The following is a 27,318-nucleotide window of genomic DNA, read 5'->3' as shown; positions in this document are numbered from 1 at the left end:
ATTTTAACACCAGGCAAGCTTTCCTCAGTCACTCAGAATATTTCGAATTGTTTCCCTCCACTCAGTTGTATGTGGAGAATTTTCAAACTCAATTTAATAATATTTCCACTTATGTAGAAACTAATCAGGAAGAGCAATCTGCTTAAAAAAACATGTATTACGCTGGGCACGGTGGCTCACGCCTGTAATCCCAGCACTTTGGGAGGCCGAGGCAGGTGGATCACGAGGTCAAGAGATCGAGACCATCCTGGTCAACAAGGTGAAACCCCGTCTCTACTAAAAATACAAAAAATTAGCTGGGCATGGTGGTGCGTGCCTGTAATCCCAGCTACTCAGGAGGCTGAGGCAGGAGAATTGCCTGAACCCAGGAGGCGGAGGTTGCAGTGAGCCGAGATCGCGCCATTGCACTCCAGCCTGGGTAACAAGAGCGAAACTCCGTCTCAAAAAAAAAAACCATGTATTACAGAAATAAATACAGTATTTTTCTTTTTGAGAGGGAGTTTCGATCTTTTCTCCAGGCTGGAGGGCAGTGGTATGATCTCAGTTCACTGCAACCTCCGCCTTTCGATTTCAAGTGATTCTCCTGCCTCTGCCTCTGGAGTAGCTGGGATTATAGGCACCCACCACCACGCCTGGCTAATTTTCGTATTTTTAGTAGAGACAGGGTTTTACCATGAGGGCCAGGCTGGTCTCCAACTCATAACGTCATGATCCACCAGCCTCAGCTTCCCAAAGTGCTGTTTTCAAATCATTCATTGCTTTAAATCAGGAGTCCCCAACTCACCAGTCTGTGGCCTTTTAGGAAATGGGTTGCACAGCGGGTGAGCAGCAGGCAAGCCAATGAAGTTTCACCTGTACTTATAGTCACTCCCTATTACCTGAATTACGGTTTGAGCTCTACCTCCTAACAGATCAGCAGCAACATTAGATTCTCATAGGAGCACGAACCCTATTGCGAACTGTGTATGCAGTGGACCTATGTTGTACATTCCTTATGAGAATCTAATGCCTGATACATCACTATCTCCCATCACACCCAGATGGGACCGTCTCAGCAGGAAAACAAGCTCAAGGATCCTACTGATTTTACATTATGGTGGGTTGTATAATTATTTCATTATATATTACAATAAAATAACAGTAGAAATAGGCCAGCGTGGTGGCTCACACCTGTAATCCCAGCACTTTGAGAGGCTGAGACAGGTGAATCACAAGGTCAGGAGTTTGAGACCAGCCTGGCCAACATAGTGAAACCCTGGCTCTATTAAAAATCCAAAAAATTAGCCAGGAGTGGTGGCATGCACCTGTAGTCCCAGCTACTCGGGAGGCTGAGGCAGGAGAATTGCTCGAACCTGAAAGGTGGAGGTTGCAGTGAGTCACGACTGCACCACTGCACTTCAGCCCAGATGATAGTGTGAGACTCCATCTCAAAAAAAAAAAAGGCCAGGCACAGGGGCTCACACCTGTAATCCCAGCACTTTTGGAGGCCAAGGTGGGTGGATCACCTGAGGCTGGGAGTTCGAGACCAGCCTGATCAACATGGATAAACCCCATCTCTAATAAAACTACAAAATTAGCCAGATGTAGTAGTGCATGCCTGCTATCCCAGCTACCTGGGAGGCTGAGGCAGGAGAATCGCTTGAAACCAGGAGACGGAGGTTGCAGTGAGCTGAGATCGTGCCACTGCACTCCATCCTGGGCAACAAGAGTGAAACTCCATTTCAAAACAATAATAATAGTAACAGAAATAAAGTACACAATAAATGTATGCACTTAAACCATCACGAAACCATCCCTACTCCAGGGGAATAACTGTCTTCCATGAAACCAGTCCCTGGAGCCAAAAAGGTTGAGGACTGCTGCTTTAAATGACGTATTTATCTAATTTCTTAGAACACAGAGATTTAACAGTGTTTTCCTGTCAGCTTCTTAACTTTTTCTAAATTCTGGGTTACACTCTAAGCCAGATACCTTTGTCCGTAATCGCTGAGCAATCTTCTCAAATTTGCCCTTGTCATGGAATTTAAAAGTGCGTCTCTGGCGCTGGGAAGGGGCAATGGAGACTCGGGGGTCAAAAAAGGTATTGGACTCCATGTCTTCTGATGGCTTTTCCTTTAGCTGTTGCTTGAATTGTTCCCTCTTCACAGCACGAATATTGGCCTTCAGAGTAGGCATGCGGTGTGTCAGCTCAATCTCCTTGCCTGTTGCATCTACAGTGCGCCCTTGCTCATCTAAGATCAGTGGTGTGGGTTTAGTTTGGTCTTTTAACTCCACCTTCCTGAAAAATAGCCCGCAAAGAAATAAATCCTTTATGGAACATTAAGGCAAACAAAAAACAAACAAAATAAAGCCAGGCATGGTGGCTCAAGCCTGGAACCACAGCATTTTGGGAGGCCAAGGCAGCAGGATCACTTGAGCCCAGGAGTTAGAGACCAGTCTGGGCAACACAAGGAGACCCTGTCTCAACAAAAAATTTAAAATTAGCTGGGTGTGGTGGTATGCACCTGTGGTCCCAGCTACTCAGGAGGTTGAGGAGGATCACTTGAGCCCAGGCAGTTGAGGCTGCAGTGCCTTCTCTTTAAGAGTTATTTGGATGGATGGGTGTGATGGCTCACACTATAATACCCAGCACTTTGGGAGGCTGAGGTGGGTGGATTGCTTGAGCTCAGGAGTTCAAGACCAGCCTGGACAACGTAATGAAACCCCATCTCTACAAAAAATACAAAATTTAGATGGCCGCCTGTAGTCCCAGCTACTTGGGAGGCTAAGGCAGGAGAATCGCTTGAACCCGGGAGGCAGAGATTGCAGGGAGGTGGAGATTGCAGTGAGCCAAGATCGCGCCACTGCACTCCAGCATAGATGAAACAGTGAGACTCTCTCTCAAAAAATAAATAAATAGACAACAAAAAAATTCTAGGGAACAATCTTATCAGTGAGTAGTACCTTTTTTTTTTTTTTTTTTTGAGACATGGTCTCACTGTTGCCCAGGCTGGAATATGTGGCACAATCACAGCTCATTGCAACCTCAACTTCCCAGACTCAAGAAATTCTCTCACCTAAGCCTCCTGAGCAGCTGGAACTACAGGCATACTCTACCACACCTGGCTAATTTTTGTATTTTTTGAGAGATGGAGTTTTGCCATGTTGCCTAGGCTAGTCTTGAACTCCTGAGCTCAAGCAATCTACCTGCCTCAGCCTCCCAAAGTGCTGGGACTACAGGTGTGAGCCACCTTGCGCAGCCAATAACATCTTGATTAAAAATATCAAAGTGGATATTTCAGTATATAGAGCAATCAAATGAAATGAGTTTATAAATTATATGAATTTATAATCCTTTCTTTATCCTTGAATTCTTGAGTCAGGCATGCAATGCCAGATCTACTGCAGATGCTAAAAAAAAACGTGTAACATCTTTGACCAGTTGCAGAGGAACTTCAGATCTGATCTCACACAAGGTGGTTTAATGGATAAATCTGAGTTTGAAACCAGGAAGAAAACCTGGCTCTATTCCTAGCTCCAGTATTAGATGAATAACCTTAATCTCAGTTACATCAATCATAAGAAGATAATACACCCTGCAACAGGGAAGCCAAGAGAAAAAAATTCAATGGGTTAATCAATCAAACATAAGAAATAAGAAATTGAGAAATGATCTAGGTTGTCTGGAAAAAGAGGATCAGTAACATTTTTTTTTTTTTTTGAGAGAATCTCGCTCTGTCACCCAGGCTGGAGTACAGTGGCGCACTGGATCTCAGCTCACTGCAACCTCTGCCTCCTGGGTTCAAGCGATTCTCCTGCTTCAGCCTTCCAAGCAGCTAGGATTACAGGCATGTGCCATCACGCCCAGCTAATTTTTGTATTTTTAGTAGAGACGGGGTTTCACCATGTTGGCCAGGCTGGTCTCGAACTCCTGACCTCAGGTAATCCACCCACCTCGGCCTCCCAAAGTGCTAGGATTACAGGTCTAAGACACTGGGCCTCGCCAGATCAGTAGCATTCAAAGGTATTCATTGCTTCTCAAACTTCAGAAATGAAAAGGTATTCCATGAAATAGACACTCACGGGGGAGCAATGCCCATGGCATGGAGATTAGCCAGGCCCACCATGTTGGCATTGCCGATGAGTCCTGGCTTCAGTGCCAGCTGGGCTTGGATTCGAGCTTGTAGTTCAGCTGCTTTCCTTGCCTTCTCAATGGCATCATTCATGAAAGTGGCAGCCTGGGAGGGTTGAATAGTGTTGCCAATTGGAAGTCGCTCTGGTTGAGAGGAAGAAGGAGTCTTTGGCTGTGAGACAGAGAAAAAGAAATCAGAGGAATTGAGACAGGCAGACAGATACACATACATACACACATATACATACACACATCATGGTAGACTGTAGTAGATGATTTTGAAGTGAAACATGCAGTCACCTCTTCTGGTCTCTCATTTTGAATGGATGGCAAGAAATTCTGTGCAAAAGATTATTCTTTACAGAGTAATCTAGACACAATACCTGAGGTGTAGGGGGGCTAATGAAGCTCAGCTGCTTTTTCCTCTCCTCAATTTGTCGTGTCGCTGCCTCCATCATCTGTTTGATCTGCTCTCCAGGAAAAAAAAAAATTGAAAAACTGTTAATTTCTCCTTTTTACTTTTCCCATTCAGGTTTCTAAACCCACAAGGCTCTCAAATCTAGAGACTTAAAATTTTCTGAATGATTATACCATATTCTGCCTGCATTATAGAGTAGAAAACTTAGTTAAGATAAGTAAGCACTGGAATTTTTCAACCCATGTTCCTAAGGCAATATTAGCATATTAGGTAGTAACAGAGTGTGATGATTAAGACTCTGGAGTCAGAGAAATCTGAGCTTAAATCTTAACTCTGCCAGTGAATGCCTTTGTTACCCTGGATAAGGAACTTAGTCTCTAAACCTCCTAAGTGTCTAAAAGGGAGAAAAACAGTACCTACCTTATAGGTCTGTTGTAACCACTTAAATAATGCATGCAAACCTAACAGAACCTACACAAATTATTATACTTAAAATTTCTTTTTAAATCATGACATAAGTACTAGAATTACTAGTTTGGGAAACAAGAGACGATGGTGCAAAAACCTGCTCCCTAGTCTCTATAAATACCTTCTGTCCTAAAAAGTTCAGAATGATAAGCTTTGAGGGTGTGACCAAACAACTCCTCTTGCATTTTGCAAAACAGACCTGTTCTTTAAGTGCTTCAAGATATTTTTAAAAATTTGTCTTTAACATTTTTTCTTGAGTAGGTGATATATTCAAAATTGAAAAATTACAAAAGGGCCAGCATGGTGGCTCACATCTGTAACACCAGCACTTTGGGAGGCTGAGGTGGATGAATCACTTGAGGTCAGGAGCTCAAGACCAGCTTGGCTAACATGGTGAAACACTGTCTCTAGTAAAAATACAAAAATTAGCCAGGTATGGTAGTGGGCACCTGTAATGCCAGCTACTCAGGAGGCTGAGGCAGGAGAATCACCTAAACTCAGAAGGCGGAGGTTGCAGCAAGCCAAAATCATGCCACTACACTCCAGCCTGAGCAACAGAGGGAGACTCCGTCTCAAAATAAATAAATAAGAAAATAAAAATTACAAAAGGACATGTGAGTACTTCCATCCCCATTCTCCATGAAAAACATCATCGGCTGGGCGTGGTGGCTCACACCTGCAATTCTAATGCTTTGGGAGGCTGAGGCAGGAAGATCATTTGAGCCCAGGAGTTCAAGACCAGCCTAGGAAACATGGCAAAACCTCATCTTTAAAAAAAATACAAAAATTAGCCAGGCATGGTGGCCTGAAGTCCCAGCTACTTAGGAGGCCAAGATGGGAGGATCACTCAAGCCCGGGAGGCAGAGGTTGCAGTGAGCCAAGATCTTGCCACTGAACTCCAGCCTGGACGACAGAGTGAGACCCTGTCTCAGAAACAAAAACAGGCTGGGCACAGTGGCTTACACCTATAATCCCAGCAGTCTGGGAGGCCGAGGTAGGTGGATCACTTGAAGTCAGGAATTCCAGACCAGCCTAGTCAACATGGTGAAACCCCTGTCTCTACTAAATACAAAAATTAATCGTGCGTAGTGGCGCATGCCTATAGCCCCAGCTATGGGAGACTGAGGCAGGAAAATCGCTTGAACCTGGGAGGCGGAGGCTGCAGTAAACCAAGACTGCACCACTGCGCTCCAGGCTGAGTGACAGAGAGATACTCCTCAGAAAAAAAAATCATCCGTTTCTTTCCTTTCATAAATAGCATATATATGCAAATCCATCCATCTATATGTATGTATATGTTCTATTATACTCTTCGCATATTAAATGGTAAAAGAAATACTTACTGTTTATGTGGTATCAAAATTACTTAACGATGCCAATTGAAAAAACACAAATACGGCCGGGCGCGGTGGCTCAAGCCTGTAATCCCAGCACTTTGGGAGGCCGAGGCGGGTGGATCACGAGGTCAAGAGATCGAGACCATCCTGGTCAACATGGTGAAACCCCGTCTCTACTAAAAATACAAAAATTAGCTGGGCATGGTGGCGCGTGCCTGTAATCCCAGCTACTCGGGAGGCTGAGGCAGGAGAATTGCCTGAACCCAGGAGGCGGAGGTTGCGGTGAGCCGAGATCGCGCCATTGCACTCCAGCCTGGGTAACAAGAGCGAAACTCCATCTCAAAAAAAAAAAAAAAAAGAAAAAAAAAAAGAAAAAACACAAATACTTCTTGTTAAAAAAAAGTACGAAGTTGGCTAGGGTTGGTGGCTCACACCTAAAATCTCAGTACCTTGGGAAGCCGAGGCAGGCAGATCACCTGAGGTCAGGACCAGCCTGTCCAACATGGAGAAACCCCATCTCTACTTAAAACACAAAATTAGCCAGGCATGGTGGCACATGCCTGTAATCCCAGCTACTCGGAAGGCTGAGGCAAGAGAATTGCTTGGACGCGGGAGGCAGAGGTTTCGGTGAGCCGAGATCGCGCCATTGCACTCCAGCCTGGGTAACAAGAGTGAAACTCCGTCTCAAAAAAAAAAGGCTTCCTGAAACACTAAACATTAATTCAAATCAAGATCACAAGAGGTCCAGGACAGGTGGCACACACCTGCAATCCCAGCACTTTGGGAGGCCAAGGCGAGTGGATCACCTGAGGTCAGAAGTTCGAGACCAGTCCGCCCAACATAGTGGAACTCTGTCTCTAATAAAAAACAGTAATAATAATAATAACACAAAAAATTAGCCGGGCATGGTGGCTCACGCCTGTAATCCTACCACTTTGGGGAGGCTGAGGCAGGCGGATCACCTGAGGTCAGGAGTTCAAGACCAGCCTGGCCAATATGGTGAAACCTCATCTCTATTAAAAATACAAAAATTAGCCAGGCATGGTGGTGACTGCCTGTAATCCCAGCTGCTAGGAAGGCTGAGACAGGAGAATCATTTGAACCTGGGAGGCTGAGGTTGCAGTGAGCCTAGATCGAGACACTGCACTCCAGCCTGGGCGACAAGAGCAAAACTCCAACTCAAAAAAAAAGAAATCACAATAAATACAGACCCATGTACCCTTTGCTTCTTTAACTTACAAAACCACTTTGCTTCCAGTCCTTAATTACTAACCTGGAGCTTAGTCAGCATGCCAGGGCTCTCTGATGGAGGTCCAGGAATCACCTCTGGCTCTTCTTCCACCTCCTCAAAACGGGGTATTCGTCGCTTCTTTACTCCTGATGATTCCTTAGAGATCTCAGAGTCATCACCAAACACCTCCTAAGGGAACCCAAGATGAAAGAAAAGCTGTATCCCTCCCCACAGGGAGAAGGAAAGAATTATCCTAGCCCCTACCAGCATTTTCTGGCTTTTCCCAGGGGAATATGACACAACCTTGCAAATAGCTACCTGCCAGAATCAGGGTCTACTAGACTCTCCACCAAATGGACCATCTCACCCAACTTCAACATTCTCCTAATCCAGTCAAACAAATTTCATTCCCATGTTCTTATAAATGTTCCCATCTCAAGGTATTTGCAAATGCTACTGCCCATATTTATAATGTCTCTCAACTTTTCCACAACCCCTGTTCCAAATCCTGCCTAAAACTCACCTCCTACAAGAAGTTTTCCTCATTTTAAGCTCACCCCACTCTGATCAAACTTTTGTTTCACATTGTCTTAGCACCTAAGAGCTTGGTTCATATTAGGTTAAATTACATTGTTGATATTTTGTTTGCCAAGTGTTAAGTATTTCAATGTTAGTATAGTTTTCCCAACTAAGTCTAAGCTCTTCCAGGAAAGGGGCTTTCTCTTTCTTCTTCAGTAATCCCCATTAACACCTTGTTTTCATCAAACAATGGGAACTCAAATATGATGACTAATTTGCAAGGTGAATTTAACAGGACGAAGAGTGGCCAACTGGAAGGGACAATGGGAAAAAGCAAATGTACACACCGGTGGTAGGCTTTGGGTGACATCCCCTCTTCACTAGGAGGGCTCGTGTTTTGCAAGGACATATCCTCAGCCAGGGGCGAGCGCTTCCTGGAACTCCTACAGTTCAAGAAAAAGGACTCTCCCATAATATATTGTGTGGGGTGGGGACCTGAATGGACCAAAAATGGGACCCGTATCCCAAGGCTATCTAGATACCTCCTTCGAAACCATTTTTATTAATCCCACCCAATGTAGTCACTTCATTCACAGCATGCCCTCAGCACTCATAGAGAAGTATGCCCTACTGGCTTGGCGCAGTGGCTCACACCTGTAAATCCCAGGACTTTGGGAGGCCAAGGCAGGCAGATCACAAGGTCAGGAGTTCGATGTATCCCAGCCTTTTGGGAGGCCAAGGCAGGCAGATCACCTGAGGTTGGGAGCTCAAGACCAGTCTGAACAACATGGAAAAACCCCGTCTCTACTAAAAATACAAAAATTAGCCAGGCATGGTGGCTCATCCCTGTAATCCCAGCTACTCTGGAGGCTGAGGCAGGAGAATTGCTTGAACCTGGGACGTGGAGGCTGCAGTGAGCCAAGATCGTGCCATTGCACGTCTCCAAAAAAAAAAAAAAAAACAAAAAAGAGTTCGAGACCAGCCTGACCAACATGGTAAAACCCCGTCTCTACTAAAGATATAAAAATTAGCCAGGAGTGGTGGCATGTGCCTGTAATCCCAGCTACTTAGGAGGCTGAGGCAGGAGAATTGCTTAAAGCTGGGAGGTGGAGGTTGCAGTGAGCCAAGATCACACTGCTGCACTCCAGCCTGGGCGACAGAGCAAGACTCCATCTCAAAAAGAAAAAAAAGAAGTATGCCCTGTTATGACATAATCATCACTGTATAGATCTGTGTATACTATGGATCAATCATTCCCCCTTAAATATAACAAAATTCAACGTAAGTCTGAAATTCTATAGCCAACCCTAAAATTTACATGAAACTGCTACTCAGATTTTACAATACGGGTCTATATACTATATTTTGTGGTACCTCTGCTCTATTAAATTACAGCTCCTGGGCTCAAGAGATCCTCTTGCCTCAGCTTCCCAAGTAGCTGGGATTACAGGCACATGCCACAGTGCCTGGCAAATTACAAATTATTTTAATGCAGGACTATCTCTCCTTCTCTGATCATCCTACGATGCTCTAAACACAAAGGGCACACATCTTTCTGGTTTTTCTTGTTCCATAGCCTGCCCAGGGGACCAATCAGACACCGCTTATTCAAAAAGCAATGGGATAGCCAAGGTATCAAAAGAACTTTGGAAGATTTCATAGGAGTCACAGAATTTTTTTTACTGAAGAGAGATACTTGGAAATGAGTGGAAAGATAGGTACTTGACACTGCTAATACTGAAAGAGGCCAGGATTAGTCAGCAATACAGAATAAAAAGTGTAGTAGTTAAGGAGGCACTGACAACTCTTCCAAGTGTTTCACTCATGGCACCAGGTGACCAGCAATATGCCATGTAGCAAATGGTAAGCTCTCAAGAATATAATAAGTAATAGTTACTTTTTGGTATCCTATCTACAAGTGCATTGCAGAGAAACCTCTACAAAGAGACATCAATGAGGTGTACAGCTCAGGTACCAGTGGAGTCACATTCTGAAACAACTTATAGGCCTCAAATCAAACATAAAATCTTAGAACAATCAGTTTATAGGTAGTAGTAAGAAGGAAAAAAAAAAAGGAAATATGGAGAAAGATGAGAACCAAAACTCCTGTTATCTAAAAAAAAGACAAAGCTACCAATTATTTCTTTGGATATTTCAACCCATGAACTTGGGTAGTTCATTATCATAAGACAGTGATGACATGAATTCACCTCTCCTACCTTAACGTCTAAGTACCTCTCTTGAACATTTGGTGCTCTAAATCGTGGATTTCAAAGTGTGAACTGGTGAGCTCAGCAACTCTGTTACCATTCAAAACAGTCCTGAGCTCATTAGACAGTAAATTGTAACCTACCTTTAGCTCTCGTTTTCTGCTCCTGTCACTGCTAGACTTGGAATGCCTAGAGCTTCGGCCTTCCTCCACAGCCTCAAACAGTTTGTCCACAAATCGGAGAGTAGAATCATCAAGAAAAGGTTTCAGATGATCTGACAGGAAAAAAGGCGGTGGTAGGATTGGAAAGATAAGAGTATATAGTCTAATACTAGGCCTAGAACAGGTACCATCACTGGAATTTCATTCCTAGGAGTGAAACAAATTTTAGGTTCTTTGCAGGATTCCCAACTCTCTTACAGTGAATGACCTTGCCCTTTGAGGTGAAAATAGTTATAATTTTTTAGAGTGGGAAGTCAGTCAGAACAACCTGTTTAGGTTGAACATCAAGTTTAAGATGAATAACCACCCTAACCTTTCCCAAATAGCAAGCTGTAGGAGACTACTATTAACAAAATCTACCTCCTTCAAGCTTTTTCATGTATTTCATAAAGACTTTTATATGTTGAGATGTCAATCTGAATAACTGAATATGCCTATCTGACTTTAGCATACTTCCTAAGTAAATCTAACTTGGGTGACTCACTATGGTAGCCAAAGGAAGATTTAAAATATATCACAAATAACATAAAAAATAAGCAGTAAGAGAAAAAGCAAAATTATTATTTAGGCTACTTGCATTATAATACAAATGAAAATAAAATATGGCCTGCCCTTTTTTTAGATGTTCCCAACAGAGAGAATTTTGGGGAAGTTCAAAGCAGTGTTTGGGATCACCCTGTAAGTTAAGACAAAAGATGCAGAAAGGTACATACCAGCCGCCTTTTTCTTGTCCATGCCCTTCCCCACACAGTTCAAGGCTGCTGTGACCACTGTAGGCTCTGAGAAACCCAGCACCCTCTTCACTGTCTTCTCTATCCATGGTTTCAGCTCATCCAGCTCCCTCTTAGATAGTGCCATTTTTGAGGAAAAAGAGAACAATAGCTCAAACAGGACTCAATACTACACCTGAAAAAAAAAAGAGACAAGTTAGAGAATAAGAAAAGACTACAGTGGGCCAGGTGTGGTGGCAATCCCAGCACTTTGGGAGACTGAGGTGGGTCATTTAAGGTCAGGAGTTCGACAGCAGCCCGATGAACATGGTGAAACCTCGTATCCACTAAAAATAGTAAAAATGAGGCTGAGCGTGGTGGCTCAGGCCTGTAATCCCAGCACACTGGGAGGCCAAGGCAGGTGGATCACAAGGTTAGGAGTTCGAGACCAGCCTGACCAATACTGTGAAACCGTCTCTACTAAAAATACAAAAATTAGCTGGGCATGGTGGCGTGTGCCTGTAATCAATCCCAGCTACTCAGGAGGCTGAGGCAGGAGAATTGCTTAAACCCGGGAGGCAGAGGTTGTAGTGAGCCGAGATTACAACACTGCACTCCAGCCTGGGAGACAGAGCGAGAATCCGTCTCAAAAAAAAAAAAGTAAAAATGAGTTGTGTGTGGTGATGAACACCTGTAATCTCCGCTACTCAGAAGGCTGAGGCAGGGGAATTGCTTGAACCAGGGAGGTGGAGGTTGCAGTGAGCTGAGATCATGCCCTTGCACTCCAGCCTGGGCAACAAGAGCAAAACTCCATCTCAAAAAAAAAAAATTAGGCCGGGCACGGTAGCTCAAGCCTGTAATCCCAGCACTTTGGGAGGCCGAGGCGGGTGGATCACGAGGTCAAGAGATCGAGACCATCCTGGTCAACATGGTGAAACCCCGTCTCTACTAATACAAAAAAAAAATTAGCTGGGCATGGTGGCGCGTGCCTGTAATCCCAGCTACTCAGGAGGCTGAGGCAGGAGAATTGCCTGAACCCAGGAGGCGGAGGTTGCGGTGAGCCAAGATCGCGCCATTGCACTCCAGCCTGGGTAACGAGAGCGAAACTCCGTCTCAAAAAAAAAAAAAAAAAAAAAAAAAAAAAATTAAAGTGGCTCCAGGGAAATGTTAATATATCAGGAATGCATTCTCCACCCCTATTCTCAATCCCTAGACAAGTTCTTCCAATTCATTTGAAGGCAAATATTTTCCCCAAGAACCGTATCTCAAAACAAAGAGATTCTATTTTTTTTTTTTTTTTTTTGAGACGGAGTTTCACTCTGTCACCAGGCTGGAATGCAGTGGTGCAATCTTGGCTCACTACAACCTCTGCCTCCCGGGTTTAAGTGATTCTTCTGCCTCAGCCTCCCAAGTAGCTGGGACTACTGGTGTGTGCCACCACGCCATGCTAATTTTTGTGTTTTTAGTAGAGACGGGGTTTTACCATCTTGGCCAGGATGGTCTCAATCTCTTGATCTTGTAATCCACCCGCCTTGGCCTTCCAAAGTGCTGGAATTACAGGCATGAGCCACTGTGCCCAGCCCCATTTGATTTTTAACTCTAACTCTTAAGTTGACCAATGAAACCTGTGGAATAAACAAACTCTGTGAATAAGCTAAGTCTGAGAAATGAGACGTTCTTTCTTCATCCTGTCATATCAACAAAGACTTGCAAACATAGTAACACTAAAACAAAACTAAAAAAAGCCCATCCAGGGGCCAGCTTTTCCATTCTCCCTACTTCCAGGCAGGCATTCATTGACTTACATAGGCTTCCCTTCTTTTTTGCTTTTTCTTGTTTTTTGTTTTTGCGAGAGTCTCGCTCTTTTGCCAGGCTGGAGTGCAGTGGCGCAATCTCGGCTCACTGCAACCTCCACCTCCCAGCTTCAAGAAATTCTCCTGCCTCAGCTTCCCAAGTAGCTGGGACTACAGGCACAAGCCACCATGCCCAGCTAATTTTTGTATTTTAGTAGAAACGAGGTTTCACTATGTTGGCCAGGATGGTCTCAATCTCTTGACCTCGTGATCCGCCCGCCTTGGTCTCCCAAAGCGCTGGGATTACAGGTGTGAGCCACAACACCAGGTCAGGCTTCCCTTCATTTAAGATATGCAAGTAAAAGAGGGATTATCCAGGTCAGTCATCCTGGATATTAAATTAAATCTCATGATCCTTAAGAATGTTCTGTCACTTTTCTGTGGTCAGAGTTATCCCAGTGGGAATTCTGCATACAGATAATTATCATGTTCAATCTACAGGGTCTCCATCAGCTGACTTGATGATCCTTTAGCTCAAAAAAGAATACGCTTTTTTCTTTCTTAGAGTCTCGCTCTGTCGACAGGCTGGAGTGCAATGTCAAGATCTCGGCTCACTGCAATCTCCGCCTCCCACGTTGAAGCAATTCTCTTGCCTCAGCCTCCCAAGTCGCTGGGACTACAGGCATGTGCCACCATGCCCGGTTAATTTTTGTATTTTTAATAGAGACAGGGTTTCACCATGTTGGCCAGGATGGTCTCCACCTCTTCACCAAGTGATCTGCCTATCTGCCTGCCTCAGCCTCCCAAAGTGCTGGGATTACAGGGCATGACCCACCGCGCCATCTCTACTAAAAATACAAAAATTAGCCTGGCAAGGTGGTGGGCACCTGTAATCCCAGCTACTGGTGAGGTTGAGGCAGGCGAATCACTTGAACCCAGGAGGTGGAAACTGCAGTGAGCCAAAATCACGCCACTGCACTCCAGCCTGGGAGACAGAGTAAAACTGTGTCTCAAAAAAATAAAAAAGGACAGGTGCAGTGGCTCACACCTGTAATCCCAACACTCTGGGAGGCCGAGGTGGGTGAATCACCTAAGGATAGGAGTTTGAGACCAGCCCGGCCAACATGGTGAAACCCCATCTCTATTAAAAATACAAAATTCCCAGGCACAGTGACTCATGCCTGTTATCTCAGCACTTTGGGAGGCCGAGGCAGGCGGATCACGAGGTCAGGAGATCGAGACCATCCTGGCTAACACGGTGAAACCCCATCTCTACTAATAATACAAAAAAGTAGCCAGGCATGGTGGCACGTGCCTGTGGTCACAGCTACTCCGGAGGCTGAGGCAGGAGAATCGCTTGAACCCAGGAGGCAGGGGTTCCAGCGAGCTGAAATCACACCACTGCACTCCAGCCTGGGTGACAGAATGAGATTCTGTCTCAAAAAAAAAAAAAAAAGTACAAAAATTAGCTGGGCGTGGTGATGCATGCCTGTAATCCCAGCTACTCCAGAGGCTGAGACAGGAGAATCACTTGAACCTGGGAGGCAGAGGTTGCAGTGAGCCAAGATCACGCCACTGTACTGCTGCCTGGGCTACAGAGCAAGACTCCTTGGAGGCAAAAAAAAAAAAAAAAGGGCCTAAATGGGAGTCAATAAATTGCACTGACCTCAATTTCCAAACTCAGCTATTCCCAGCAGTGCCACTCATCAGAGATCTGGAAATCAATCTTTCAAGATGTTTTAAGACATCTTTTCTCCAAAAAATCCAATCTGATTAACTTCTACATTCTTGGTAGGTTTGCCCTCTCTATGACAGTCTGTAAGACTTGCTGCCAAATAGTGGACTCACTTTTGGTATAGCCAAAGGAAGCTAGTAAAGTGATAAAATCAAGAGTGAAAGATTTTCTGCCGCAGTGACAAGTTATGTGAATAATTCTATGGTGGCTCTATTACCCCATCATGAGATAGACGTACAGCCTACCAATTTCTACATATTACTCATGTATTGTCTAAAGGCAGCATATCCAGATGCCATACAAAGTGAAAACAAGAGCTAACAGAGAACAGTTGGGACACAGCTCCACCGTTTACAAGCCCTTGAGCAAGCTAATTAATTCTCTGAGGCCACAGTGTACTCATCTTACAAAATAAGGACTTGCCATATTTACATTTTAATTCATTCAATAAATATTTATTGAATAACTACCACGTGTCAAGCAATATACTGGGTGCTGAGGATACATAAAACAGTAAGCAACACTAACAAGAGTCCTCGCCTTAACAGGTCTTATTTCACTAGAATTGAATCATACGCTAAAATTATAAGCAATTTGAAAACCCAAAGCAATAAATGAGGTGTTATTGTTACCTCCTTAAGATGATGTGCAAACTAAACAGCCAATGGACAAAAAAGTTTCAAACGCTAACTAGCTTTGTCTCTAATCAAATGCTCAGTAATAACTGCGAGGTGCGGGGGTAGTGGGGGTGCAGAAGGAGAGTGAGGTACAATGATGATCTCTGAATGAGCAGGCAGCAGAACCCAAATCCAATCTTCTGAAGGAATTCCTTACTCCGTGCTCTTGTTTGCTACAACCCGAGTTTCCCTCTGCAGCCCCCAATCTTCTATTTTTACTCTCAGTCATTCCAACCAGTCTCCTACTCCACCTTGTTCTACCCAAACTCTTCACCTCAGAGCTGATCTCCCCACCCGGTCTCCTTCCCGCCCCCGCCCTTTTCCTCTCAACAATCTCATTCCAATGCCTTCTCCCACCAAGCCGGGGACTCCTCACTCCTTCCTGCTGAACCCCCCAGCTTCGGTCATCCCCTTGGACTGAGCCACCCGCTACAGCAGCGCGGACCAGAGTTACCCTCTCTGGGCCCGGGGCCACTACTCACCTCACAAACTTCAGCCCCTGAGACGGAGCCCGAACGTTACACCGGAACCGGAAACCTTCTGACCGCCCTACGGCCTGCCGTCGTTACCGCCACTGCCGCCGCCACGCCGCTGTCTCCCAACACGTGACCAAGGGGGCCGGGCCGCCAATTCGCGCAGCCGTGTTTTCCTGGAGGCGGAGCGCATGCGTTGCAGAACCGAAAAGTTTCCCTGAACGAGTTCCTTGCTTGCTGTTTCCCGGGCTAAACCTGTTAACTAGATTTCTGCCAAGTTAATGTATTTAACATCCTGAAGTGGGAATTAGGCTACTTGAGTTTTCCTCATACGGAAAATAAGTGCGCAGAAGTAAACTTCGGGTAGAACGAAGAGCGAGGCTTCCGCGTTTGTGTTCAAACACAGCCTTACCGATAGAAAGTAAACCCTTTCAGTCGTGATCACTAGAATTGGCCATCCCTCCTTAACCTTTTCTCCCTAAGGTAACAGTGGCGTCAGACCGGGCGCGGTGGCTCTCGCCTGTAATCCCAGCACTTTGTGCTCAATAAATGACAAATGAGACCTACCATTATTCCTTTCTTCATTCTATCAATAGGTCTATATATTTCCTTTTCTTCAAAATGAGGCTCTAACCTACTGACTCTTTCATTTTTGTTTGTTGGTTTATTTATTTATTTAGAGACAGAGACTCGCTCTGTCGCCAGGCTGGAGTGCAGTGGCGCGATCTCCGCTTACTGCAACCTCCGCCTCCTGCGTTCAAACGATTCTCCTGCCTCAGCCTCCCGAGTACCTGGGATTACAGGCGCGCGCCTCCACGCCCAGCTAATTTTTGTATTTTTGGTAGAGACGGGGGTTTCACCGTGTTGGCCAGGATGGTCTCGATGTCTTCACCTTGTGATCCTCCCGCCTCGGCCTCCCAAAGCGCTGGGATTACAGGCGTGAGACACCGCGCCCGACGCCTACTGACCCTTTAAATCAGTGATTCCTAACAACATGTGTATGGGCAAAGGTAGTTTGGAAAAAGAATATGCAGTATTATGACACAATTTCTTAAATGAGAAATGGAAAAAATTTCATTATTTTTAGATTGTAACCTATCCAAACTAAAATTCCAAAATGTCGTCTTGGTGGTAGGCTCACTAGAAGACGCAGTTGTTCTTCAGGGAGGTTATTCAAATTCCTTCAGGGAGGCGATATTTGTATCTAAAGATACAATGTACATACCAAGCCCACTTTCCCTGATGGGGCAGCATAACATAACAGGATAAAGCCTGGCTCTGAAGGAACAAGTTGGAGGAGCTTGAACATGCTGCTCAACTTATTCACAAATAGTTCCTCCCACCTCCCGCCCCCTCCCCCCACCCCCGGCCATACACAGCTTCTAACACCGATGTCTCACAAAATATTAACTCAAAAAAGTGTTGAATGGGTTAATGAGTTTCAACGATTCAGGGTTGTTGTAAATTTATTTTGTTTTAGTGCTTCTAACAGTCTGGTTCAATTCCCTATAGAGAAATGTGTTTCTAAAAACTGACTTTAGACCCAGGCGTGGTGGCTTACGTCTGTAATCCCAAGACTTTGGGAGGTCAAGGTGGGTGGATCACTTGAGGTCAGGAGTTCAGGATCAGTGTGGCCGACGTGGTGAAACCCCATCTCTACTAAAAAAATGCAAAAATTAGCTGGGTGTGGCGTGAATCGCCTGTAATCCCAGCTACTCAGGAGGCTGAAGCAGGAGAATCGCTTGAACCTGAGAGGCGGAGGTTGCAGTGATCCAAGATCGTGCCACTGCACTCCAGCCTGGGCAACAAGAGCAAAACTCCATCTCAAAAAAAAAAAAAAAAAAAAAAAAAGGGCTGGGTGCAGTGGCTCACATCTATAATCCCAGTACTTTGGGAAGCCGAGGTGGGTGGACTACTTGAGGCCAGGAGTTCTAGACCAGCCTGCCCAACATGGTGAAACCCCTTCTCTACTGAAGATGTAAAAATTAGTTGGGCATGGTGGTGCACGTCTGTAATCCCAGGTACTTGGGAGGCTGAGAATCTCTTGAACCTGGGAGGCAGAGGTTGCAGTGAGTCTAGATCATGCCACTGCACTCCAGCCTAGCCAACAGAGTGAGATTCTTTCTTTCTTTCTTTCTTTTTTATTTTTTTTTGAAGACAGTCTCGCTCTATCCCCTAGGCTGGAGTACACTGACGAGATCTCAGTTTACTGCAACTTCTACCTCACAGTTTCATGCAATTCTCATGCCTCAGCCTCCTGAGTAGCTGGAATTACAGGCGACTGCCATCATGATCAGCTAATTTGTGTATTTTTAGTAGAGATGGGGTTTCACCATGTTGGTCAGGCTGGTCTAGAACTCCTGGCCTCAAGAGATCTGCCCACCTTGGCCTCCCAAACTGCTGGGATTACAGTTGTGAGCCACTGAGCCCAGCCTAGAGTGAGACTCTTGTCTCAAAAACACCTAAAACTAAGAGCAATAACTGTAAAACTCTTAAGAGGAAAACACAGCAGAATAAGAGAGTATCTTTGTGACATTGGATTTGGCAATAATTTCTTAGATGTGATGCCAAACATATAGGCAAACAAAGGAAAAACAGATGAATTGAACTTCATCAAAATTTAAAGTTTTGTGCATCAAATGACACTATCAACAGAATGAAAAGGCAATCCACAGAATGGGAGAGAATATTTGCAAGTCATATGTCTGATAAGAGATCAATATCCAGAATATATTAATAACACAACAACAAAACAACCTAACAACCTAATTCTCTCTCTCTTTTTTTTTTTTCGAGACGGAGTTTTGCTCTTGTTGCCCTGGCTGGAGTGCAGTAGCATGCTCTCGATTCACTGCAACCTCCGCCTCAAGTGATTCTCTTGCCTCAGTCTCCCGAGTAGCTGGGATTACAGACATGTGCCACCACGCCTTGCTAATTTTGTATTTTCAGCAGAGATGGGGTCTCTTCATGTTGGTCAGGCTGGTCTCAAACTCCCAACCTCAGGTGATCTGCCCACCTTGGCCTCCCAAAGTGTTGGGATTACAGAAGTGAGCCATTGCACCCACCCCCCACCACCTCTTTTTTTCTTTTGAGACACAGTCTGCTCAGTCACCCAGGCCGAAGTGCAGTAGCATGATCTCGGCTCACTGCGACCTCTGCCTCCCAGGTTCAAGCAATTCTCTTGCCTCAGCCTCCCAAGTAGCTGGGATTACAAGCATGCAGCACCATGCCGGCCAATTTCTGTATTTTTAGTAGAGACAGGTTTTGCCAGGTTGGACAGGCTGGTCTCGAACTCCTGGCCTCAAGTGATCCGCTGGCCTTGGCCTCCCAAAGTGCTGGGATTACAGGCGTGAGCCATCGCACCTGGCCAAAACAACCTAATTCAAAAATAGGCAAAACACTTGAATATATATATGTTCAAAGAAGACAAACAATGTCAAATAAGCACATGGAAAGATGCTACACAGCATTAGTTACTAGGGAAATGCAAAGCAAAACCACAAGGAAATACCACTTCACATCCAGTAGGATGGCTACTATAAAAATTAACCAAAAAAAAAAAAAAAAAAGAGGTCAGGTGCAGTGGCTCATCCTTATCATCCCAGCACTTTGGGAGGCCAAAGCAGGTAAATAGCTTGAGCCTGAGAGATCAAGGTGGCAGTGAACTGTGATCATGCCACCACACTCCAGCCCAGGTGACAGGAAAAGAAAGAGAAAGGGTCCAGAGGGAGGAAGGGAGGGAGGGAGGAAGGAAGGAAGGAAACAAGTTGTAATACTTGTGCCCTGTTGGTGGGAATATAAAAGGGTGTAGCTGCTATGTAAGACAGTAGTTCCTCAAAAAATTAAAAATAGGCTGGATGTAGTGGCTCACTCCTGTAATCCCAGCATTTTGGAAGGCCGAGGTGGACAGATCACAAGGTCAAGAGATCAAGACCAGCCTGGCCAACATGGTGAAACCCTGTCTCTACTAAAAATAAAAAAATTAGTGAGACTCCGTCTCAAAAAAAAAAAAAAGAAATTAAAAGTAGAATTTTCAGATGATCCAGCAATTCTACTTCTGTGTATATATCCCAAAGAAATGCAAACAAGGTCTCAAAGAGATATCTGTACCCCTGTGTTCATAGTAGCATTATTCACAATAGCCAAATGATGAAAGCAACCCAAGTGTTCATCAACAGATGAGTAGATAAACAGAATATGATGTATACATACAATGGAATATTATTCAGACATAAAAACAAATGAATTACTGATACATGCTACAACAAAGATGAACCTTGAACATCATATGCTAAGTAAAATAAGCTAGGCAAAAAGGGGAAAATACTGTATGATTCCACTTTCGTGAAGTAACTAGAATAGCCAAATAGAGACAGAAAGTAGAAGAGAGGCCCTCAGGGGCTGGAGAGAGGGGAGTAGGGAGTTAACGCCTAATCGGTACAGAGTACCTGTTTTGGGTGAAAAGTTTTGGAAACAGTGGTGATAGTTATACAGATTATGCATTTATTTAATGGTACTGAATTGCATACTTAAAATTATTAAAATGGAAGTTTCATGTATGTACATTTTATCACAATAAAACAAGACATATTTAGGACAGGGCCTGGCACATTTTAAGACACAGTAGATCATATTTATTGTCATATATTCCTTCAATAAATATTTACTGAGCATTTAAATGTTGGGCATTATACAAGGCACTGGGAATACAGTGGTAAAAAAGACAGGCAGGGCATGGTGGCTCATGCCTGTAATCCCAGCACTTTGGGAAGCTGAGGTGGGTGGATCACCTGAGGTCAGGGGTCTGAGACCAGTTGGCCAACATGGTGAAACCCCATATCTACTAAAAACACAATTAGCCGGGCATGGTGGCGTGCCTGTAATCCCAGCTACCTGGGAGGGTGAGGCAGGAGAATCACTGGAACCTGGGAGGCAGAGGCTGCAGTGAGTCAAGATCACACCACTGCACTCCAGCCTGGGTGACAGTGCAAGACTCCGTCAAAGAAAGAAAGAGAGGCCGGGCGCGGTGGCTCACGCCTGTAATCCCAGCACTTTGGGAGGCCGAGGCGGGTGGATCACGAGGTCAAGAGATCGAGACCATCCTGGTCAACATGGTGAAACCCCGTCTCTACTAAAAATACAAAAAAAAATTAGCTGGGCACGGTGGCTCGTGCCTGTAATCCCAGCTACTCAGGAGGCTGAGGCAGGAGAATTGCCTGAACCCAGGAGGCAGAGGTTGCGGTGAGCTGAGATCGCGCCATTGCACTCCAGCCTGGGTAACGAGAGCGAAACTCCGTCTCAAAAAAAAAAAAAAGAAAGAAAGAAAGAAAGAGAAAAAAGAAAGAAAGAAGGAAGGAAGGAAAGAAGGAAGGGAGGGAGGGAGGGAGGAAAGAAAGAAAGAAAGAGAAAGAAGGGAAGGAAGGAAGGGAGGAAGGAAAGAAAGAGAAAGAAAGAAACTGTGCTGTTATGGAAGTAAACTAATTAAGTTAAACTCAAGACATAAAAAAGAGAATACAAAGGTGGTAAAGGGATCAAGAAAGGCATGTTAGGAAATATTCCAGGATCACGCGTGGTGGCTCACATCTATAATCTCAACACTTTGGGAGACAGAGGTGGTAGATCACTTGAGCCCAGGAGTTCAAGACAAGCCAACATAAAATGGCCAAACTCATCTCTACAAAAAATATGAAAATTAGCTGTGTGTGTTGGCATGCACCTATGGTCCCAGCTACTTGGGAGACTGAGGTGGGAGGATCACATGAGCCCAGGAGGTCAAGGCTGCAGTGAGCCATGCTGGTAGTACTGTACCCCAACCTAAGCAACAGAGTGAGAGCCTGTCTCAAAAAAAAAAAAAAAAAAAAAAATTCCAACTAAGGGCTGGTGTACCAGGGAGGGGAGAAAACAGCATGTGCTGTGATCCAGAAGTGCATTTGAGGGGATAAATGGGTATTGAGAAAAGCAGGGTTCAATCATGAAGAGCCTTAAATGCCATGCTAAGTGGTTGAGATTTTTTTGAAAGCAATGGAACTAATTATCAGTTTAAGCAGGAAAGTGAAAAGATCAGCGTTGCATTTTAGAACAATCACTCTGGCCAAAGCAAGAATGGATTGAAGCCAAACAAGGTGATAGTCAAATAGCTGTTGTAGTAATCCAGAAGAGTTATGATGGTAGCTGGGAGTAGGGTTGTAGCATTTCATCAAAGAGACAGCCAGAAGGGATTAAACACATGCTAGTCATGGTTGAATAGGGAGGAGGAATCAAGGATCAGATGTCTGTGCCGGGTGTGATGGCTCATACCTGTAATCACAGCACTTTGGGAGGCCAGGGAAGGCAGATCACTTGAGCCCAGGAGTTCCAGACCAGCCTGGGCAACATGGTGAAACCCTGTCTCTAGAAAAAATACAAAAATAAGCCAGGTGCAGTGGTGTGTGCCTGTAGTCCCAGCTACTTGGGAGACTGAGGCAGGAGAATCACTTGAGCCTTGGAGGCAGAGGTTGCAGTGAACCAGGGTCGAGCCATTGCACTCCAGCCTGAATGACGGGAGTGAAATCCTGTCTCAAAAAAAAAAAGGATCAGGCGTCTGGGGGACATGACACTAGGGGACTATAATTAATTGCTCACATCCATTGTGTTTTGTGTGCCAGACACTGTGCTAAGTATTTGACATGCATTCCATTATTTCATCCTCATTAAAAACCTATAGATACTGGCCGGGCACGGTGGCTCGTGCCTGTAATCTCAGCACTTTGGGAGGCCGAGGCGGGCGGATCACCTGAGGTTGGGAGCTTGAGACCAGGCTGACCAACATGGAAAAAACCTGTCTGTATTATAAATGCAAAATTAACTGGGCATGGTGGTGGATGCCTGTAATCCCAGCTACTCAGGAGGCTGAAGCAGGAGAATCACTTGAACCTGGGGGGCACAGGTTGCAGTGAACCAAGATCAAGCACTTGGTACATTGCACTCCAGCCTGGGCAACAAGAGTGAAACTCCATCTCAAAAATAAACAAAAAACCTATAGATACCATTATCCTTATTTTACAGGGGAAAGAAGGGTTTATGTTAAATAACGTACCAAGATCATGACAGAATTCAGATTTTTTTGACTAAGTAAAAATTACATAAGGTAGCTGGCACACAGTGGAAGTTCCAACATTTTCTTTTCCCTTCAATGACCTATGTAAACACTATTCCTTAACCTTGTTAGTATACAATGAGTGATTATTCCTTAGCATTCTCACTTAAAATATAAACTCTTATTTTGTACTTGGTGCACTTCTGAAAAGTTGAAAGTACAATGTCAAAATTACTCAACACAGTTCCAATTTTTTATATTCAGAGCACTATATTAAGAGATCCTTGGTCGGGCGTGGTGGCTCCCATCTATAATCCCAGCACTTTGGGAGGCCGAGGCAGGAGGATCACAAGGTCAGGAGTTCAAGACCAGCCTGGCCAACATAGTGAAACCCCTGTCTCTAAAAAAACCAAAAACAAAAAACAAAAAAACAAAAAAAAGAGAGATCCTTAAATTATGATTGGAGCAGGCCTGCCAGAGGCACTTCACTAAACAGCTAAGAGATTTCACAGGTGCCAAAGATCAGGGTAGGAGGTATTTACCTATCATCCTGTAACTGGGTAAACACCAAACCAACCCTCCTCTGAAACCAATGCAGGAATTAAAAGATTAGTGCAACCCCTACTCATTAAAGCATGCCAGTTATCTTCTAGCTTCCCAGGGCAAGGAGTGGAAACTTTTTCTCCCTAGCATCACAGCATAAGCAGATTGGAACTATATCCAGCCACCTTTCCCATTTATGAGGCCTCTCAACTGGCTAGCTGGTAAAACTCATCATTGTTCACTGCTCTGGGGGAGCATGGGCAATAGGACTGAAAATTAAAATAAGTGGGGGAAAATTTTCAGAGACTAAGAAAATTTGAAATCTCAGCCACCTCTCAGTATTTTGGAGGGAGCACAGAAGTAACTTTAGCCCCAGGGGAATAATGCCAAGTAACAGGACTGGTTCTGTTATCACAAACATGCCTTAGCACTGTGGTAGATGACACCATGTCATGGCTCAATATCATTAAAATGTGCTAAAGACCAGATTCAGATTTAAAGGTGATTCAGAATTATCATAACTTGTTTGTTAAAACTAGGTTGTGGCCGGGCGCGGTGGCTCAAGCCTGTAATCCCAGCACTTTGGGAGGCCGAGGCGGGTGGATCACGAGATCAAGAGATCAAGACCATCCTGGTCAACATGGTGAAACCCCGTCTCTACTAAAAATACAAAAATTAGCTGGGCACAGTGGCGCGTGCCTGTAATCCCAGCTACTCAAGAGGCTGAGGCAGGAGAATTGCCTGAACCCAGGAGGCGGAGGTTGCGGTGAGCCGAGATCGCGCCATTGCACTCCAGCCTGGGTAACAAGAGCGAAACTCCGTCTAAAAAAAAAAAAAAAAAAACTAGGTTGTATAAAGGGAACAAAGTTGAAGACAGCCTGTATACAGATTTTCTCCAAAATGAGGGCAAGGAGCAGATCTATTTCTGAGCAATTTTTATGGAGGGTCCAATAATATGCTTTATTCCCTGGGCCTTACTGCTAATGGAGTAAAAATGATCAAGCCCTAAGAGGCAGGGACCACAGTGGTTCCCACATATATATATATATTTTTTGCAGGCCCCACTTCATTAGTAAGTATGGTAATTGTGAAAGGAAGAAAATATATTTAAAAGACAGAATTATGGCCAGAAATCTGAAGCCACTCTACTACACCACAAGGGGGCAATATTTGAACACTAGTAATCTCAGGGGAAAGCTGCTTGGCAGACAGCTCTGCACTGTTTATTTTCTTTTTTAACACCACGCTGAGAGGCCTGCGGCCTGAGTGAGGAGAGGTGGGCTAGTGGCCTCCGCCTCCCCTCTGCATTCTCCTGCAGGAATTGGGCACGAACTCTTTTTTTCTTTTTCTCTTTTTTGAGATAGTGTTTTGCTCATATTGCCCAGGCTGAAGTGCAATGGTGCGATCTCAGCTCACTGCAACCTGTCTCCCAGGTTCAAGAAATTCTCGTCTCAGCCTCCTGAGTAGCTGGGATTACAGGCATGCGCCACCACACCCAGCTAATTTTTGTATTTTTGGTAGAGACGGGGTTTCATCATATTGGTCAGGCTGGTCTCAAACTCCTGACCTCAGGAGATCACCCGCCTTGGCCTCCTAAAGTGCTGGGATTACAGGCATGAGTCACTGAGCCTGGCCTTTTTTTTTTTTTTTTTTTTGGAGACAGTCTCACTGTGTCACCCAGGCTAGAGTGCAGTGATGCAATCTCAGCTCACTGCAACCTCTGCCTCCCGGGTTCAAGTGATTCTCTTGCCTCAGCCTCCCAAGTAGCTGGGACTACAGGTGCCTGCCACCACACCCAGCTCGTTTTTGTATTTTTAGTAGAGACAGCGTTTCACCATCTTGGCCAGGCTGGTCTCGAACTCGTGACCTCGTGATCTGCCTGCCTTGGTCTCCCAAAGTGCTGGGATTACATATGTGAGCCACTCTGCCCAGCTGGCACCATCTCTTATACTAGTAGCATGGCTGTCAGCTAACCAAGGATGGAGAAAACAGCAGGAGAAAAAGCAGAGCAGCTGGTTTTCCCACAGTGGTTAGTTTCCCCAGCTGTCAAAGTAACATACCCAGGAGTGCCTGCTGGATAGAGGCAGTGATGGTGGGAACCTCCACATGAAGTCTCTTGAATTCTGCAAAGGTCAGTGGTTCTAACTCAAGCAGGCATCAGAATCACCTGCAAGCCTTGTGAAAATAGATTGCTGGGCTCCAACCCCAATTTCCAATATCGAAGATAGAAAGTAGAGTCCCATAATTTGCATTTCAAGCACTTTCTCTGGTGAGAGAAATTGACGCTCATCTGGACACTTTGAGAAGCACTGCTGTAGGGTATTTCTGGCTCTGTGCCTTTCTCTCTGTCAATACTCCATTTCCTCTTTCCTACTGAGTCCCATCATCTATTGCTTTATTTCTTATCCACCATGCTTCTCTTAAGTCTCTGTTAGGAAAACTAAAAGGACAGAAAACAGGAATGAACATTGGGCTAGATTTGTTTTAAAACTTTCTTTGGGCAAGGGTTCTAGCACTCTAGTCTTGTTGATAGGTGTTTTCCGAAGCAGAATTTATTCCAAATACATGCATGTATCCTCTCCTCTTTACCTAATGGGAACAGTGTAATTAAAAGTAATAGATGCTTTCTAATTTTGCTTGGGGATTCATAAAAACTGAGGAAATGTAGGAAATATATTTCACTACATTAAAAAATATTTCCTTACTTCTCCTAGACTTACTTTTTTTTTTTCAAGCATGTGATATTATTATTAGACAAAAAACTAACAAAGATACAGAGGAAACTCAAAAAACATCAACCAATAGAATTTACACTGTTAGACCCCTCATCTCAACAGCAGAATACACATTCTTTTTAAGAGCTAGGGAAACATATGCCCAATTAGACCATATATCATGCCATAAAAAAAAAACTCACCAAAAGAATGGATAGCAAATAAGCACATAAAAGGTTATACAACACATTAGACATTTGGCAGAAGCAAATTACAAATACAGTAAGTTATTTCTATACACCTATTAGAATGGCTAGAGCAAAAACATAGTGGCAATGCCAAATACTGAAGAAAGGGTGGAAAAACTGGATCACTTATACATTGTTGAAGAAAAGGTAAAATGGTACAGCCACTTGAGAAAGTAATTTGACAGTCTTAAAAATCTGTTTCTCCCACTCTCTTTTTACTATAAATCCAGCAATTGCATGCATAGGCATTTTTCTCCTGTACTCCCAGCTACTCAGGAGGCTGAGGCAGGAGAATCGCTTGAACCAGGGAGGTGGAGGTTGCAGTGAGCCAAGATCACACCATTGTATTCCAGCATGGGCAACAAGAGTGAAACTCCATCTTCCCAGGTCCACTAGGAGCGGGGTTTCAAATACAGGAATTTCCAGGAAAGAGCCAGGAAATTTCTCCTAGACTTTCAAAAAGATTTTTATTGTAGTAAAACATAAAATTTACCATCTTAACCATTTAAATGTACAGTTCAGTGGCACCATCACCATCCATCTCTTTTTTTTGAGTCTCACTCTGTCACCCAGGCTGGAGTGCAGTGGCTCATTGCAACCTCCACCTCCCCTGTTCAAGTGATTCTCCTGCCTCAGCCTCCCAAGTAGCTGGGACTACAGGCATGTACCACACTTGGCTAATTTTTTTTATTTATTTATTTTTTTGAGACGCAGTTTCGCTCATTACCCAGGCTGGAGTACAATGGCGCGATCTTGGCTCACCGCAACCTCCGCCTCCTGGGTTGAGGCAATTCTGCCTCAGCCTCCTGAGTAGCTGGGATTACAGGCACGCGCC

General features: G+C 44.5%; 1 protein-coding gene across 3 annotated transcripts in view; it reads right to left on the bottom strand.

The window, feature by feature from the left end:
• The window catches only part of PRPF3 (pre-mRNA processing factor 3), a 33,954-nt gene extending 17,917 nt beyond the window's left edge, over positions 1-16,037 (bottom strand). The window contains exons 1-8 of one of the 3 annotated variants that reach the window (XM_064370710.1): positions 15,913-15,972; positions 12,709-12,850; positions 11,229-11,421; positions 10,438-10,568; positions 7,608-7,754; positions 4,495-4,578; positions 4,063-4,283; positions 1,972-2,278 (exon numbers count right to left, since the gene is read on the bottom strand). In XM_064370710.1, coding sequence (XP_064226780.1) covers positions 1,972-2,278; positions 4,063-4,283; positions 4,495-4,578; positions 7,608-7,754; positions 10,438-10,568; positions 11,229-11,373 — 1,035 coding nt within the window. In that variant the 5' untranslated portion in view covers positions 11,374-11,421; positions 12,709-12,850; positions 15,913-15,972. Of the gene's footprint in view, positions 1-1,971; positions 2,279-4,062; positions 4,284-4,494; positions 4,579-7,607; positions 7,755-10,437; positions 10,569-11,228; positions 11,422-12,708; positions 12,851-15,912 lie in introns of all 3 variants that reach the window. The other 2 variants (XR_001108987.3, XM_012462585.3) reach the window with 2 other exon arrangements.
• Positions 16,038-27,318: the final 11,281 nt, after the last annotated feature.

The sequence above is a fragment of the Aotus nancymaae genome, unplaced genomic scaffold, assembly GCF_030222135.1.
Source record: "Aotus nancymaae isolate 86718 unplaced genomic scaffold, 86718_ANA_hifiasm-v0.15.2.pri h1tg000108l, whole genome shotgun sequence".
Taxonomy (NCBI): domain Eukaryota; kingdom Metazoa; phylum Chordata; class Mammalia; order Primates; family Aotidae; genus Aotus; species Aotus nancymaae.
The sequence above is the reverse complement of the archived record's forward strand: the minus strand, read 5'-3'. Positions and strand labels throughout refer to the sequence as shown.